This window comes from Rana temporaria, chromosome 3, assembly GCF_905171775.1.
Source record: "Rana temporaria chromosome 3, aRanTem1.1, whole genome shotgun sequence".
Lineage (NCBI taxonomy): Eukaryota > Metazoa > Chordata > Amphibia > Anura > Ranidae > Rana > Rana temporaria.
Window position 1 is genome coordinate 161,326,827 of NC_053491.1, and position 17,543 is coordinate 161,344,369.

The 17,543-nt window shown below is 41.6% G+C and overlaps 1 protein-coding gene across 1 annotated transcript in view; it reads right to left on the reverse strand.

Annotated features, from left to right (window-relative positions):
• Positions 1–17,543, reverse strand: part of CPED1 (cadherin like and PC-esterase domain containing 1) — a 408,757-nt gene that overhangs the window by 39,172 nt on the left and 352,042 nt on the right. Inside the window, exons 16-17 of the mRNA XM_040343743.1 lie at positions 13,240–13,357; positions 9,556–9,692 (exon numbers count right to left, since the gene is read on the reverse strand). Of these exons, the coding sequence (XP_040199677.1) occupies positions 9,556–9,692; positions 13,240–13,357 (255 nt within the window). The remainder of the gene's footprint in view (positions 1–9,555; positions 9,693–13,239; positions 13,358–17,543) is intronic.

The window sequence follows — 17,543 nt, forward strand, 5'->3', positions numbered from 1 at the left end:
TGAATTTGGTCAACCCGAAACAACCCAGGCAAAAAACCCTCTAACTCGGAATGACGAAAGGAAGAGCCACCAATTGAAGGCATAAAACTATGAATCGTCCTATTTAGCCGTCTGCGGATTCTATCCACGTAGAAAAGGGTGCCGTGCGGCGACCATAACAGCCTGGGAACCATCTCAGAATATACTAACACTGAACCTGGGAACATTTGAGTTATGGAATAGAGATCCCTTTTCATTTCACATAACAAGTCCCATGTGTTGAATTTACCCAAGTCATTAGCCCCCACGTGGATAACTATCACTTGGGGTTGAGGCCAGACAGAAGACAAATAAGCTAGGTGGTCTTTTAAATTGCGCCACCGCATACCTCTAACACCTGACCATAAAATTAAAAATAAATCAGGATCAAGCCCCAGGTTAGCAGAGTATGATCTGGATCCGGAGTGCTTGTAAGCCCAGAACACGTAGGAGTGACCTATGACCCAAGCGATATTCCTGGATAAATCTGAAAGAGAATCATAAAGTTAGAAGACTGGGACGAACATATAACTTATATCTATTGCTGCCCCACCTGCCCACTTTTTTTACCTTACTCTCTGAAAAACCTATAGAATCAGCTGTGGTGGCAGCGCCAATTCGGAAAGAATGGGAAGAAAATTGGTACCCAGATAAATTCAAGCGCTTCAAACAGGAGGCCAAAACAGCTGAGAACTGGTACCTAGTTAGAGAGGACAAGTCTTCATGAATAAAAAAGGAATCGTTACTCAATGGTCTGACCAAAAGATAATTACGAACATGAAACACGGGACAGATAGCCTCATTAGGAGAACTGGATAAAGAAAACCACTGGCCAACCTGAGAGGACTTTGATCTGGACAAAAACAGACGGACAGAACCGACGTCAAACTGAACATGAGAAAAACGGAGAAATGAAAAAACGTTTCTATTTGCTGCAGTAAACTCACCTAACCGAAGGGCTCCAAAGAATGCTATAGAGAAAGCAGCCTTAAAAAGCAAAGATTCGAAATTGGATGAGCAGACATCTTGAAGGATCTGAAGAAGATCGATCAAAATGGGGATAGATATGGGACGCCTATTATCTAAAGAGGGCCTAGACTTTTTGAGGCCCTTCAAAACCTGAGTGACCTGAAAGAAAGAGGTAAGAGCAGGAAGGCCTGCAAACTTAAGGAAAAAAGAAACTCCAGCCAATATTTTACCTATGGAAGCCGGGGACAGATTAGACTGAATGAGAAAGGACAAAAAAGACAAAGCCACGTAAGAAGATACATCTAGTGGATCCAAACCCAATGGTTGACAGAAAGAGCACCATTTGTGCCATGAAAGCCTATAATCCCTCCAGGTGTTTTCCGCTACTGAAGCCTTGAGATTCCGGAATATTATTCCCAAATTAAGCCCCAGAGGAAGTCTGGGCAAGGGGTGCCATGTTGATCCGCTGATGGCGCCAACTCTCGGAATCTCTTGAACTGTGAACGAGATAAAGAATCTGCTATGTTATTTTCTTTACCTGCAATATGCTCAGCTCTCAACCATATATTACAGTTCATACAATGAAGTACAAGGAAACGCAATAACCTCAGAACGGGATCAGACTTAGAGGACAGAGTATTGATGGCAAAAAAGACACCTTTATTATCCGTATGAACTAAGATTCTACGATTCCTAAAGATGTCTTCCCACACAACCACCGACACAATCACTGGAAAGAGCTCCCACAGAACTAGATTTTGAAGTATCTCCTTCTGGAGCCAATCAGGGTGCCAGGACTGGGCGCACCAGCGCCCATCCAAGAAAGCCCCGAACCCAGCAGAGCCAGCTGCATCGGTGAAGAATTCCAACTGAGAACTATTAATAAAGTCCATTTGCCAGGCCGAGGAACCATTAAACTCATTTAAAAAAGCATCCCAAATTCTTAGATCATCCTTGATGCTTTTTGAAATTCGGAAATGAGCGTAAGGGTTCACCATACCTTTTATGGCTAACGAGAACCTGCGCGAAAATACCCTCGCCATAGGGATGACTCTGGCTGCAAAAGCAAAAAGACCCAGCAAAGATTGTGCCTCCTTTAAGCACACCTTCTTACTGACAAGAAAGGTTGCAATCATAGACTTCATTTTATGTATCTTCTGTTGTGGCAATCTGAATTCCATTCGTTCGGAGTCAACCGTGATCCCCAAAAATTCAATAACTGTCGTGGGAAAAACTGTTTTCTCCTGGGCCAGAGGCACGCCAAAGTCATGACAAACGTCAAAGAAAACCTGTAAAGCTTCCATACACACTGATGACCCCCGGGGACCTAAAAACAAGAAGTCATCTAGATAATGTAGGATAAGGCCTTGAGGGATAACGACTGACACGACCCAATGTAAGAAGGAGGAAAAAGCCTCGAAATAAAAGCATGACATAGAAAACCCCATTGGCATGCATTTATCAAAATAATATTTATTCAAAAATTGAAAACCCAAAGAATTGAAGCCTTGTGGATGCACGGGAAGAAGGCGGAAAGCCGACTTAATATCAGCCTTTGCTAGCACAGCCCCTTGCCCTGCTTGCCTCAAAAGACACAAAGCCTCATCAAATGAGGCGTAGCAGACTGGAGCCTCCACAGAGGCAACTTCGTCATTGAGTGACGAATGCGGTGGGTAAGATAGGTGGTGGATCAGTCTGAACGCACCCAGCTCTTTCTTGGGTACGATGCCCAAAGGGGACAACCGGAAATTAGAGAATGGCGGGTCATTAAAGGGGCCAGCCACCCTACCCTCAGACAATTCTTTGCAAATTTTCTCAAGCACTAAGTTAGAGTGCATGGATACCGATAGTAAATTTTTAACTGGTGTACACCCTGAACCAGTAAAGGATGGCACTAAGAAACCATTGGCAAAACCTTCAGTTAGCAGAGCCGCCATCCTGTGGTCTGGATAGCGCTCGAGCCATGGGCGCATTCTTGCCAGGCTCACCGGAGTCGGGGCCTTTCCCATGTGTGTCCTTGGGTCCTGAATGAGAGGAACTAGCGGCAGCTTTACGAAAACATCTGCTCGCCGCGTGAGTACCGCCACAATAAGAACACTCATGTTTGTATCTACAATTCAATAAGAATTTACATTGACCCTCATTGAATGCAAAGCATACACCCTTCCTGACTGGACTCTGACCATTTGAAGCGGGGCGAGGGGTGAACTGGGGCCTAGGTGGCAGCATAAGGTTTAACCATAAACCAACGTCCTTAGCCCCCCAATGCAGCGATGGGTGCACAGCTAGTTTTTGACGGAAATTCTCGTCATATGAGAACCATGCGGAGCCGCCAAAGTGGCGAAAGGCCTCCGCAATAATATCCAGGTGTTGGAATAAACCTGAGCACTTCCCCGGGAAGCGTTCTCCCATAACTGCTGAATAGATACAGAACGCTTGCAGCCAGTTTTGAAATGTCTTAGGAACCGCTCTCCTTCTATCTTCCTCTGTTCTTTCGCTGGACTGCCTGTCAGATTTAGCCAAAAACTCCTTAGAAGCAGGGAGAAGTGATAATATATCGAGATATTCACCCCTCCAAATTTTTTCTTTGACTGACTTAGACAGATGAAAACCCAGCGGGGATAAACTGCAAGGGAGGGGTTCCTTAAAGGAAGACTCGCTGACCATAGCAGCCGAGGATCTGAGGGGTAAAGTATTATTAACAGCAGGACACCTCACACTCGATCTGACAGTAACATCCTTATTTAGCAGAGAGGGATGACCAGCCTCATGCCACACCACACCAACCTCCTCCATATCAATAGCATTATCGCTATTTCCAGCACCAGTCTCCTGTGCACTCTGACTTACTGTGCATGCCTGAGTACTCAGACTCTCACCTGGTTGCACATACATATTTACATTTTGTGAGGTAAAATCCGCATCATGTATACCTTTGAACTGCTGCACAATGACAGACAAAGATTCAATTAGACTAGAAAATGCAGATAACTGGTTAACATTACTGAAAACAACTTCAGGTAAAACAAGCTCACCCAAGTCCCCAGGAGGGGGGGAAGAGGCAGCGCTGCTCCCTTGCTGGCAAGAAGCACCTCTTGTTGCAGCTCCCTCAGCTTGAGGAGCTAAATTATTGGTCTTACATTTCTTTTTTCTTCCAGGCTGTTTCCTGGGGGCGCCCACGCTCATCTCTGGTACTGCAGCTGGGCTGACAGATAAAACAGAGCCACTCTCCTCAGACAGGCAACGCTTCAGCCACTCTTCACCTCCCCTGCTCTCCGCCTTCTCTAGGAGTCTACATAAGAGCTCCTCACGGCTGTCCTGCACAGCGCGCTTCATCCTGAGAGAGAGGGAGAGGCGGGCGATGCTGCTTGTCAGGAGATGTGACTGAGCAAATCGCCTCAGCCTCTCCCTTATATAGGCTCGTCCAGTGCAGGTTTTACCTCACGCGAACGGACCTATCAGAGAAGGGGGCTGCCGCAGCTGACCAATCAGAGGCTGTTACTACCCCAGAGCGCGGCAGCCCACTTCTCCCTCTGCTCTATCCCATGCAGGCTCAGCATACTGCCGTAGCCTCACATTCTGGTTTAGCAACGTTTTGGCAGAAAAAACGCTGATAGCATCTAAACTCTACTAAATGCTGTATCCAGCGTTTAGCAGAGTTGTTTTTTTTTCAAGGGAGGCGACCAGCTTCCTCAACAACCAGTGATTAGCTGTTTGTTAAGGAGTAGACATGTGCACAGCAAAAATGTTCGTTTATTTCTGTTTCGTTTCTGTTCGTTTATCGTGATTCGTAACGAGTCGTAATTTCGTAAGACGTTAGTTATCGTATTCGTACTCTTTAGTATTTTCGTAACACTCTTTTTTCCGTTTCCGTTTTTTTCTGTTAGTTTATTTTTCGTTGCATCGAGATTCGTATTTTCGTTATATTTTGTATTCTGCCGCGTTCGTATTTTAAAAATGATTTTATTCGTTCCTTCGTTTTTACGTTAGTTTAATTTTCGTTGTTTTGCTATTCGTATTTACATTATATTTTCCATCATGCCGCATTCGTATTTTCGTAAGAAATATATTTTCGTTGCTTTATGATCATTCGTATTTTCGTGTCTAATTTCCTTTGATTGTAAAAACTTACTTTTGTTGATTTTATTGCATTCGTAATTCTGTTAGAATACATTTTACGTTTATTCGACACACTACTCGTCGTAATTTTGTAATTCGTACTTTACTGTGATTGACTTGACTGTCTTAGTTAGCACACACACCCTGTCTAGAATGAAGTCTGACGTAGAAGAAAACTAAAATATGTCAGATATTACAAATACAAATCTAGAAATTAGATGCACTGCAGTCTAACACAGAAAAAGACACAAGGAGCCAGGAGGTAATGAGAAAGAAGCTCATTGGGGGAAGGAACAATCCTCTTCAGAGGAAAGGGACAGCGCTCAGTGGCTATTGGTCAATGTCCAGAAATATTTCAGTACTAACGAAAGCTAATTTACATTATTTCGTATTTTCGTTGTTTTGATTTCCGTTTTCCGAAGATTCGTAATTTATTTTTCGTTAGTTTTGATTTTCGTTTTTTATTCTTTGTTCGGCATTTCGGTTGTTTTCTTTTCGGTCTTCGAATATTAGTAAGTTTGTATTTTCGTTGTTTCTATGTTTTCGTTTCTTTCATCTTTCGTATCTTCGTTGTTTTTCATATTCGTTATTTTGAAAATATCGTTATTCGTTATTAATTGCGATAAACCGTTCGTTTGTTCGTATGTTAACGAATCAACTAAAATAACGAAAATTTACGGAAAACGTATTCGTAACTTAAAAAATTGCACATGCCTATTAAGGAGCAGGCCGGGAAGCCGGCCGCTGCATTCTTAACAAAGGATAAGTATTTAACTGTCAGTGGGGAATGTAATAAAAAATTATTGCTGGCAATAAAAAAATGAGTGTGGGGTCCCACCCCCAATCCATACCAGCCCCTTTGAGTCTGATATGGATTTTAATCCTTACATCTTGTATGGATTTTGAGGGGAACCCCCACATCAATTTTTTTTAAATGGCGTGGGGTCCCCCCCAATATCCATACACTCTAAAAAATAATGTCTTGGCTCAACAAAAAAAAATAACGCAACAGTTTGCATCAAGCTTTTTAAGTTATGACAATGTCAGGTAAAATTAAGTGGAAGCAACAACCTACATTGTGTTGAGGTAATTAGCTTTTCTGCTAGATATAAATGCATTTTTATTTACCATCCACTTAATTACTGGCATTATAAACACATGTTTTTAAGTTGAGTAGTCAACAATATTAAGTTGCTCCAATTAGTTTTTCCAGTTTCTACAATCATTTTTTTAAGTCACATGTACTTCATTTCTACAATTATGAGCACACTTTCTTTAGGTTAATAAACAGCTAAACTCAAGTTGGTCCAAAGTTATTTTCTCTATTAGTGTTTAGCTTTGTTTTTATACTAGCTTTCACAAATGAATTCACTCAACAACACAATTGTTAAACAATTAGACCCCTTTCACACTGGAGTGGTTTAAAGGCGCTATTGCGCTTAAAATAGCGCCTGCAAACCGACCCTAAACTGTGTCTCCAGTGACCCTAAAGCTTTGTCTCCAGTGTGAAAGCCCAAGGGCTTTTACACTGGAGCGGTGCGCTAGCAGGACGGGAAAAAAGTCCTGCTAGCCACATCTTGTGGTGTTTATACCACTTCTCCCCATTAATTTTTAATGGGACAGCACCGCTGAAAAAACGCCTCCGCAGAGCCGCCTTGCAGTGTTTTTTAACCACTTCTTGGCCACTAGCGGGGTAAAACCGCCCTGCTAGCGGCCGAATACCGGTGCAAAAAATAGCGGCACTTTACCGCGGACGCACTTACCGCCACCGTGTGAAAGGGGCCTTAAGTTTATTACACAAAACAGTTGAGTTTTTTAACATAAATAGTCAAGTTAACAAAAATAGAAAATAAGTTTCAAACATAAAGATTTGTACCATGTATAATATATCCTAATATATCTAAAACCACAGTGCCAAATATAAACTTAGGACCGTCTCACACCGGAAATTGCACAGGAATGCGCTGTATGTTCACATGCGATTCACATGCAGTTCTGTGTAGTGCGATTTCAGCTCATTCATTTTGGATGGGCTGAATTTGCACTGCACTAAAAGTAGTGAGCCAGATTCACGTAGAACTGCGGCGGCGTAACGTATCCTAGATACGTTACACCGCCGCAAGTTTTCATCGCAAGTGCCTGATTCACAAAGCACTTGCAATGAAAACCTACGCCGGCGGCCTCCGGCGTAAGCCCACGTAATTCAAAGGGGCGTGTGCCATTTAAATTAGGCGCGCTCCCGCGCCAGACCTACTGCGCATGCTCCCTTTTGAATTTCCCGCCGTGCTTTGCGTGAAGTGACGTCATTTTTTCGATCGGCGACGTGCGTAGCGTACTTCCGTATTCCCGGACGTCTTATGCAAACGACGTGAATTTTTTAATTTCGACGCGGGAACGACGGCCATACTTTATACAGCACATACGTGTGCTGTGTAAAGTTAAGGCACCAAAAACGACGACTAACTTTACGACAGGAAACTTGACTAGCGTCGACGTAGCGAACGCGAAAAACCGCTGTGGATCGCCGTAACTCCTAATTTGCATACCCGACGCTGGTTTACGACGCAAATTCCCCCCAGCGGCGGCCGCGGTATTGCATCCTAAGATCCGACAGTGTAAAACAATTACACCTGTCGGATCTTAGGGCTATCTATGCGGAACTGATTCTATGAATCAGTCGCATAGATACTCTGAGAGATACGGCGGAGTATCTGAGATACTCCGTCGTATCTCCTTTGTGAATCTGGGCCAGTGTATCTACAATTGGAAACTCATTGCAACCGGATCACATGGTACTTCTGTACCACTTGATCCAGTGTGAGCAAACACACTGCATTTGTGATCTGCATTTGGGGTGTCATTAGCTTAAAATTGACACTCACTGCAGAACACAGCTGCAGTGCATTTTAAACATGGTGTGGGAAATTCTCATGGATACACCGCTCCTACAGCACCCCTGCCCACTGAAATTATTGGGCAGCACCACCGGCAGCGGCACTTTTCCGGCGGTTTTAACCCTTTTTTGCCCGCTAGTGGTTGTTAAAAACACCCCGCTAGCGGCCGAATAGCACCGCTAAAAATAGCGGCGCTTTACTACTGACGGCGCCTCAGTGTGAAAGCGGCCTTAGGGCAAGTAGGAAGAGGGAAGAGGGAGCTGATAAGGGGGAAAGAGCATCCAAAAAAAAGAAAAAAAAGAAGAAAAACAGACAAATAGGAATACCACAATAGTGGCCATATGTTGGAGGGGAGAGAGGAAAACAGTCCCTCCGTCTCCAAGGAAAGAAGACAATAAACAATCAGACTATTGGGGTTTATTTACTAAAGGCAAATCTGAAAGATCTGAAATTAGGGGAAGCTCTGCTGATTTTATCATCCAATCATGTGCAAGCGAAAATGCTGTTTTTATTTTCCTTGCATGTCCCCCTCAGATCTACAGTGACTGCACTTCCAAGTGCACCTTTAGTGCAAAGTGGATTTGCCTTTAGTAAATATTTTAAACAAACCATGAAGTCTTGAATATAGTTTGCCATAGAAGCTAAAATCTATAATACACTGACTCCCCTGGCACAAAAAAACAAAACAAAAACTTTTTCAAGCTTAGCAGATTTTACAAATGGCGCACTATCAATGCTACCCACTGACATGAGGCAATGATGTTCACAAGGCTAAAAACAACCAGCACTATATTAGGACAAAGTTTGTTAGTTGGTGTTGCCTTTTAACACCTAGTTCTCGAGCTATAGGCTATAAGGGATTACAAACAGTAATAGTTCCAAATTTCTTTGTAAAGCAAATTATTTTCACCTTTAAAAATGTCTTTCATATTTCTGTGCAGCAGCAGGTCTTCCTTCCAACATGTCTCAGCTTTTTCTGCGTTATGTTGGTGGGGGAGGAGACTTGCAATAACTCAAGATAGAACAAAATTGAGTTACCAAGTCCATTTTATTAAGTTACCACAACTTAAATTTCCTTTTACATCAATGAATGCAGAAATGGGACTGTACACAACACACAAAATTAGGTTGCTGTAATTTCCAACATTATAATATCAACAGAACTTATTAAAATAGGTTTTCAACGTAAAAAGTTTATTTAAAACAATAAATTTGAATTTTTACCTTGGAAATATGCATTTAATTAAGTGGTGGTAACAGGTCTCTCGAATTACTTTTTAGAGTGTACCAGATCCTTAGCCGAGCATGCAGCCCGGCAGGCCAGGAAAAGGGGGGGGCGAGGGGACTCTACTGTCAGCTACATTCAGAACCATTCACTGGTTGTCAAGGATGCTGTCAGCCCTGCTCCTTAGTGCTGCAGCTGCTAATAAACCTAGCTTACACTAAGGTTAAACACCAACCAGTAGTGTTTTTGTCCAGTGTTTCTAAAGCAGTTTCCAGCTTTCTATTGTGCATGAAGCCTAATACTAAACAATACATTACACTGTATAAATACCTTTCTGTCCTTTACACACTGCTGTAGCTCAGTTCTTTGTAACACTGGATGATAACACTGATAAGGCTGCCAAGTTATTGCCCTCCAGTCACATGTCCTATTATCTGAGCAGTTCAGGCATGGGACAATCCATTGACCTTAAAGGAAAGACAAATTATTTAAACACAGCATTTTATTCTGATGCTGTTATATAGTATACTTTATTTGATAGGAGTCATGCTAAACAAAAATTCACAAATGCTAGCTTTCATTTGCATTACCATCATAAATAACTCATGTTTTAGTACATATAGCTTGTATTTTATATATATATACATATATATATATATATATATATATATATATATATATATATATATATATATATATATATATATACACTGCATATATATATATACACATATATACACTGCATATATATATATATATACACACACAATAAAACAGAGGCAGCTTTGGTTAACCTATATCATACCTGAAAAAAAAGTAAAAAACAAAATAGGCTGACAAGCAGTATTTTTTATGACAGAAAAGACCCTATTGGGATGGAAGCAGCAGTGATATGCTGTGCATACTGGTACATTATGGCATAAAGCTCTGAGAGGCCCTTTTCCAAATAAAAATAGTTTTGAAAGGTTTAATTCCTCTTTGAAACACCTATTTATAAAGGTTTTAGCATTTTTAAAAACATTTTTATATTCTACAGTTAAAGTGATACTAAAGCTTCAATTTTTTTTCTTTTAAATAACAAGAAATTATATACTTACCTCCACTGTGCAGCTCGTTTTGCACAGAGTGTTCCCGATCCTCGTCTTCTGCTGTCTCGGCTCCTCCCCGTTTCCGATAACCCCCTCTAGGAAGTGCTCTCCCAAGGTGTTTACCTTGCAGGCACACTCCAGAGTCCTGTAGTCGACGTCCATAGCCGCCGACTACAGGACTCGGCCCGCTCCCCCGCATCATTGGAGTTGATTGACAGCAGCGCAAGCCAATGGCTGCGCTGCTATCAATCTATCCAATGAAGAGCCGAAAAAACTGAGCCGAGATCAATCGCGTTCTCGACGTGGGACTTTCGAGGGCTCAGGTAAGTAAACCGGGGGGCTGGGGGGCCGCTAATCATAAGATAAAAAACATGAACCTTTACAACCCCTTAAATTCAAGATTGGATGAGCTTGATATTTAAAATTATTAGTTGTGCATATTTAGATTCCACTTTTTTCATGATCTCCATATGCTAGTGAACATGGCCACATGGCAAAATTAATAAAATTCAGTTAGGTATACCAGAGTGCTCCACACTACTTGTAACATAATCCTCATCCTCTTAACAGTTTGTAAAATTTGTTCTATCGTTTTCAGTTTTGTTACCCAGCTTTTCCAAAATGTGTTAGTTTTGCTCTCAGCTTTTAAGTAATTTCACTTATTTTCTACAATGTGGCTTTATAAACACATTAGAGAAAGGTCAGCAACACAGTGTAAATCTGATTCAGTTTACGGGCCCCCTGGTGTATGGGCTCCATAAACTTTAGTAAAACCCAGTTATTTAAATGTTTTATATATAAAGAAACAAAATAAGAGGAAACTATCTATAATATATTTTTAAGCACTGCATATTATACATAAGATTTAAGACACAGAGCCAAGATAAATACAAAATACAAAAGTATGTCCTCCTAATATAAGAACCTTTGGCCTTTGGCTAATATGCATTGTTCATTCACAAATAAATGTTAATATATTTTAAAAATTCAAACCAAATTCAAATGTACTGAGATACGTGAATTTGTTCAGATCACTTGCTTCAGGAGTAGGTTTTCAGTACATGGACAACAAATACAATATAACAAATGATATGTATATTTAAGTACCACACAACTGCTAAAAGGTCCAGACAGGACTTTATTCCTATAAAAGTCAGAGGGACAATCCAAAGAGTATGGGGGTCCAAAAATGACCCTTTTTGCCAGGACTTGAGATTAAAAACAATATAGATGACTAGAAGTGAACTGGACCTTTAAATGTATTTCTTACATTGTGATTATAAGCTTAAGTCTTGTCAGCAGCTGGTGTGGCAGCAACAATAAATATAATATAGAATTTATAATAAAAGGTAAAGGCTAGGAGAATTTTTTTGAATGAAAAGGCTTTGAGTGTGTTTCGTGGGTGTGCATTTGCCACATGGGATAAAACCATCAGTTCCAAATACATGTTAGAGATGAAAATGCAATTGGTGCTGAAAAGTCTTGTGTCAAAATGTCTCTTATGTATATGTAAAAATGAGCTTTTAGAAGACAAAATCGAATGCGGCTGTCCATAAAAATATAATTCACTGCACAAACTTACTTATAGCCATAGTGCCGGAATAAATACTGCATTTTAGCAAGACATCAGATAACTGCCACAACAAAATGTTGACTAGAGATACTCAAAGACATAATCCATGGTCTTTCGGCACCCTGTCCTCACCTGTCATGCACTATTGCAGTCAGGCTCCCACAAACACAACATATAGAATTTTCTACTCAACTACTGCACAGGTAACCATTTCACTATTTATTTACTACCTTACCATGCAAATCACTATCACACCTGTGTCACTATTTTTTACTTTAGTGGGATACACTATGTATTCCCCCCTTTTTTCCCCTCACTTCCACTTCCCTTGAATCCATGTACTTACACACTCTCACTATTTATTTATTTATTTTTTAATCATTCACATCATCCATTCACTTACCCATTACTCAGTTCATCACTGCCCTACTCTAATTACCTAATTATATATTTTTACTTAATCAACTAACTTGAATGGACTCTATAGGTTGCCCTGACACTCATTATACACATTGGCAATTAGTATCTGCCTTTAGCCTGCTTAATACTACACAAACAGTTCAACTGTCATTCTGGCAGCTATGCGTTGAATTTATCATTCAATCCTCTCAAATGTATTACTTTATTGTGGTTGTTCTCTGCAGGCGTCAGCTCTTCCACCACCTGGAGGGTGTCCACACTCTGGCTCCTTGCAAGCCCTCTTGGATGGGCCTTTCACCCCTTTTTGTGGGGGGGGGGGGGATGGAGGCAGCCACCAGCCCCTCCGGACCATCCAGCGGTTCTCAATATCCCTGATTCTCTGTTTTAGCGGTAAATATATCATCATGGTAAACTCTATGTAATGTATGCCTACATGTTTTCTCTTTTTCTAATTTTGAAACTTTGTTATTAATATTTTAGAACCCTTGTCCCCCTGAAGAGACCGACCAAACGGTCGAAACGCGTTGGGGACCTACATTGGGGGATCTATATTGTATATCCACCGACAATACAACAATATGTATACTTATCCATGTCTGCTGCTATCAGAATTGTGATATTTTACTTTTGTACCCTTGCTGTATATATTGTATTTTTTATTATCATTCACTGTAACATCTGCCACCATTGGCAAATAAATACAATTTTTTATACTGAACCTATTTAAATTACTAATTGACCCCGCTGCCTAAAAGCTCGACTGGGGAACCTTTCTCTCTCATGCAAAGACATAATCATTGCCCAGCTGATGATCTGTAATTCTATGGGCACCGGCTTCATGCATTGTAACTGCAAAAATAACATGTATTATCCAATACAGAAATGTTTTAGTTAAGTAATAAAAATATTTTTGCCAAATTCATTTTCAAATACCTTTGGCATCTCCAGTGTCACACTTCCTTTGCCATGCTTGTGAAAGTCCAGACAATACCTTTCTGGAAATATACTGTAATCCACAAGGCTCATTTTCGTGTATGATTAAACCACAATCCTGTTAATACAAAAACAAATATATATATTCCGAATCCAAACCTAGTTACAAAATAATTCAGAAATTATAATTGAGAGGATTTTGAACTAGGGATATTTCGATTTATTTACACTGATATAGCATCCTATAAATAATACTGAATATAGGATTTTCCTAAATGGGCAAAAATATAATATTTCACATTTTTTTGTATACCAAGTCAATAATAATGTTTTTGCAAACAGGATTTTCAGGAGTCTTCTTGGTAATGTAATTATCCTACTAAGTTGTTTATCCTACTGTAAAATGTCTGTTATCCCTGCTTGTTTATATTTGGTAAGGCACTCTCTGCAGTATATTTAACCACTTGCTTACTGGGCACATAAACCCCCTTCGTTTCCAGGCGAAATTTCAGCTTCCGGCACTGCGTCGCTTTAACTGACAATTGCGCGGTCGTGCGACGTGGCTCCCGAACAAAATTGGCGTCCTTTTTTCCCCACAAATAGAGCTTTATTTTGGTGGTATTTGATCACCTCTGCGGTTTTTATTTTTTGCGCTATAAACAAAAAAAGAGCGACAATTTAAAAAAATATATATTTTTTTTTACTTGTTGCTATAATAAATATCCCAATTTTTTTTAAAAAAAACTTTTTTTTTTCTCAGTTAAGGCCGATACGTATTTTTCGACGTATTTTTGTAAAAAAAAAAAAATAATCGCAATAAGCGACTGGTTTGCGCAAAAGTTATAGTGCCTACGAAATGGGGGATAGATTTATGTTGTTTTTTTTTGTTTTTTTTTACTAGTAATGACGGCGATTTGCGATTTTTTAGTCAGGGCTGCGATATTGCGACGGACGTATCGGACACTTTTGACACAATTTTAGGACCATTCACATTTATACAGCGATCAGTGCTATAAAAATGCACTAATTACTGTATAAATGTGACTGGCAGTGAAGGGGTTAACACTAGGAGGTGAGGAAGGGGTTAAATGTATTCCCTCATTGTGTTCTTACTGTGTGGGGGGAGGGGACTGACTGGGGGAGGTGACCGATGCTGTGTCTCTATGTAAAGAGACACAGCATCGGTCTCCTCTCTCCCTCACAGCACGTGGAGCTCTGTGTTTACACACAGAGCTCCACGTCCTGCTGTGTTACCGGCTGTGTTTACCGACGATCGCGAGTGTCTGGCGGACATCGCGGCCGCCAGGCACTCGCATCGGCTCCCGAGCGATGCGCCGGGCACGTTGTTTCCCCGCTGCGCGCCCCCAGCGGCGTGCACGGGGAACAACAACAGCAGGACGTCCAGGGACGTCCACCCGGCAGTTGAGAGCCGCGCTGTGGACGTCTTTCGACCATAGCGCGGGTCTCAACTGGTTAAAACAATGGTAAGGACTTTAAAGTGATTGTAAACTTCAGACATGAAATATGAACAAAGCATATCCTTCTATAGTGTGTACTTGTTTCTATTAAGAGCGATAATGCCACATACACATGGTCGGAATTTCCGATTGAAAAAAAAAGATGGGAGCTTTTCATTGGATATTCCGACGGACTTAGATAGAGAGCAGGTTCTCTATTTTTCAGTTGCAAATTCCAACTGAGTTTTGCCCGGTCAACAGTCTGACCGTGTGTATGCACCATAAGTGTCATTTATGGCCTTTTCTCAGGTCCTAGGCACAAATCATCAGTCCTTGGATTTACCTGGTGGGCCCCTTCCATTGGACATGTTTTCTCTGCGCTCCACATCTCTGTACCTTCTTTATCCTCTCCTCCCTCCCTTTTTTCCTTTCTTTCTTCTATCTCTTTTATAGATGTCTTTTCTCCCTGTATTTATCCCTTGAAAAGTGGCAGTATACCATTCCTAACCTAAGACTTTTTGCAGGGTTCTCCCAGCCTGGTACAAACTCTCATTATCCCAGTATCTCTAATCCTACTTGGGCACCAGGCCTGATGTTTGCACTTTCATGCCTCTAGACTTTCCCTGAGAGGCTGCCCGAGTGGACCTTATTGTGGTTTGATATTTTTGTTTGCCCTGTAAAATTGTTTCAGTCACATCTACTTCATCTGATATCTTTGCAGATTTATGGTATTTTTATTATTAATATTTTTTTTACCAGTAATGGCAGTGATCTGAGATTTTTACCATGACTGTGACATTGCGGCGGACAGATCAGACACTTTTGACACTATTTTGCGACCAGTGACATTTATACAATGATCTGTGCTATAAATATGCACTGATTACTGTATAAATGTCACTGGCAGGGAAGGAGATAACCCTAGGGGGCGATCAGTGGGTTAAATGTGTTTCCTAGGGAGTGAATCTAACTGTGAGGGGAGGGTACTGACTAGGGGAGGAGACCGATCGGTGTTCCTTTATACATAGGAACACATGATCTGTCTCCTCTCCCCTGACAGGACGTGGATCTGTGTGTTTTCACCCACAGATCCACATTCTTGCTCTGTCACAAGTGATCATGGGTGCCCGGCGGATATCTCGTTTTTTATTAAAGGAATAACCAATTCAGAGAAGCCCCTTCTTCCTCAAGGCCTGAGCAGTTATGCAGTTAAAGCCCTTGACTGTAAAGCAAGATGGTAAACCAGTCCTTGGAATAGAACGGCGGTCAAGGCTGGGACATGAAGTTCTGCACAGGACAGAATACTCTCTATCTCTCTTTCTTACTGCAGAATGACTTCTGGTTCTTGGTGTAATAGGGCAAGCACAGGGGCTAAAACTTTGGTGAACATGTTGGGTAAAGTAAACAAGCCAAATGGCAGAGCAATAAACTAAAAGTGATGGGGTCAAACAGAAAATCAAGAGAGTTCTTGATGTGCTGAAAAAATCGAGGGCATGCACGTATGCATCCTTGATGCCCACAGAGACCAAAAAGCCTATTTGATGGGTGGAGACCTGGTTGACAGACCTGGTTGATTCCATGCAGATTTTGTGGGCCTGAATGAAAACAGTTAGATGCTTGAGATCCAAGGTAGGAAGCATGTTCCCTTTTTGGTTGGGAACTGTGAAAAGATTGGAATAGAATAAAATTCCTGAAACCTTTCCACCACAGGAACTGGGGCAATAACTCCTTGACAGAGGCGGCTCTCTAATTAGGCAAATTAGGTGGTCGCCTAAAGCCTCACACCCACAGGGGCCTCGCAACCACCTAATTTGCAGAATTAAAGAGCTATAGGTGGGTAGGAATAGCAGCACCCGGGTGGCTGGAGGACAGAGTGAGTCGCAGAGCTCCCGCCTCTACCACACTGGCTGCTCTGTGTCACATTCCCTACCTGTATGTTCGGCCGGTCACCAGCTCCTCTGTGTCCCTCAATCCTATGCAGCACTGCTCAGCACAGAGTCCTCCTCATCCAGAGCTCCGCCCCCTAAGGACAGGAACCCCCTTCATCTCCCGGGGGGGGCACTGAGAAAAATTCCCCCGACACTAGCACTGAGAACACGCTGACGCCAGTGCTGAGAAAGAGTGCACTGACACCAGCACTTTAAGGCTCATAATATATGCAATTTATGCATTTAATTTTTATCGCTTACATTTTTTCCATTACGGGCATGAGTGGGGCCTCATGTCTAAGTTAAGCCTAAGGCCTCCCAAAGCCTAGAGTCGCCTCTGCTCCTTGATCTAGAAGACCTGTTAGCGCTCATGGAGATCTGTTAATCTAAGCAGTAACACAGGCAGGTTGGAAGACATAAATCAGGGAGGGGGCTGAGAGTAGAACTCTAGCTTGCAACCCCTGGAAACCACCTCTCATACCCCAGACATCTGTCTAGGCATCCACAAAGGCTAACATATTCAGTCCATTCTCTTTGAAAAGTAAGGGCACTCCTTCATGCTGAAAACTATTTTATTGTGGATTTGGGCAATTTCAAAACTCAGTGTTTGGAGCTCCTGCCTTGGGTCTAGTGTTTGGGGTTGAGGCCTGGGATTGATGAAAGTTTATTTTCTTGGTGTTAGAGGAGGTGTGCGAGGACTATGCTTCTTCTGCTGTGATATACAAGTACTCTTACCCCCAGTGACATCCTTAATGAGAGTTTCCAAGGCAGCGTTGAAGAAATGTTGTACCTTGAAGGGCATGTACAATAATTGCTTTTGCTTGTCTGCTCTGCAGCACAACAGTTTATTCAAAGAGTTCTCCACATGTTCACCGATAGGGGATTCATACAGGAAATAAGACGGGAGACGTCCACCAAT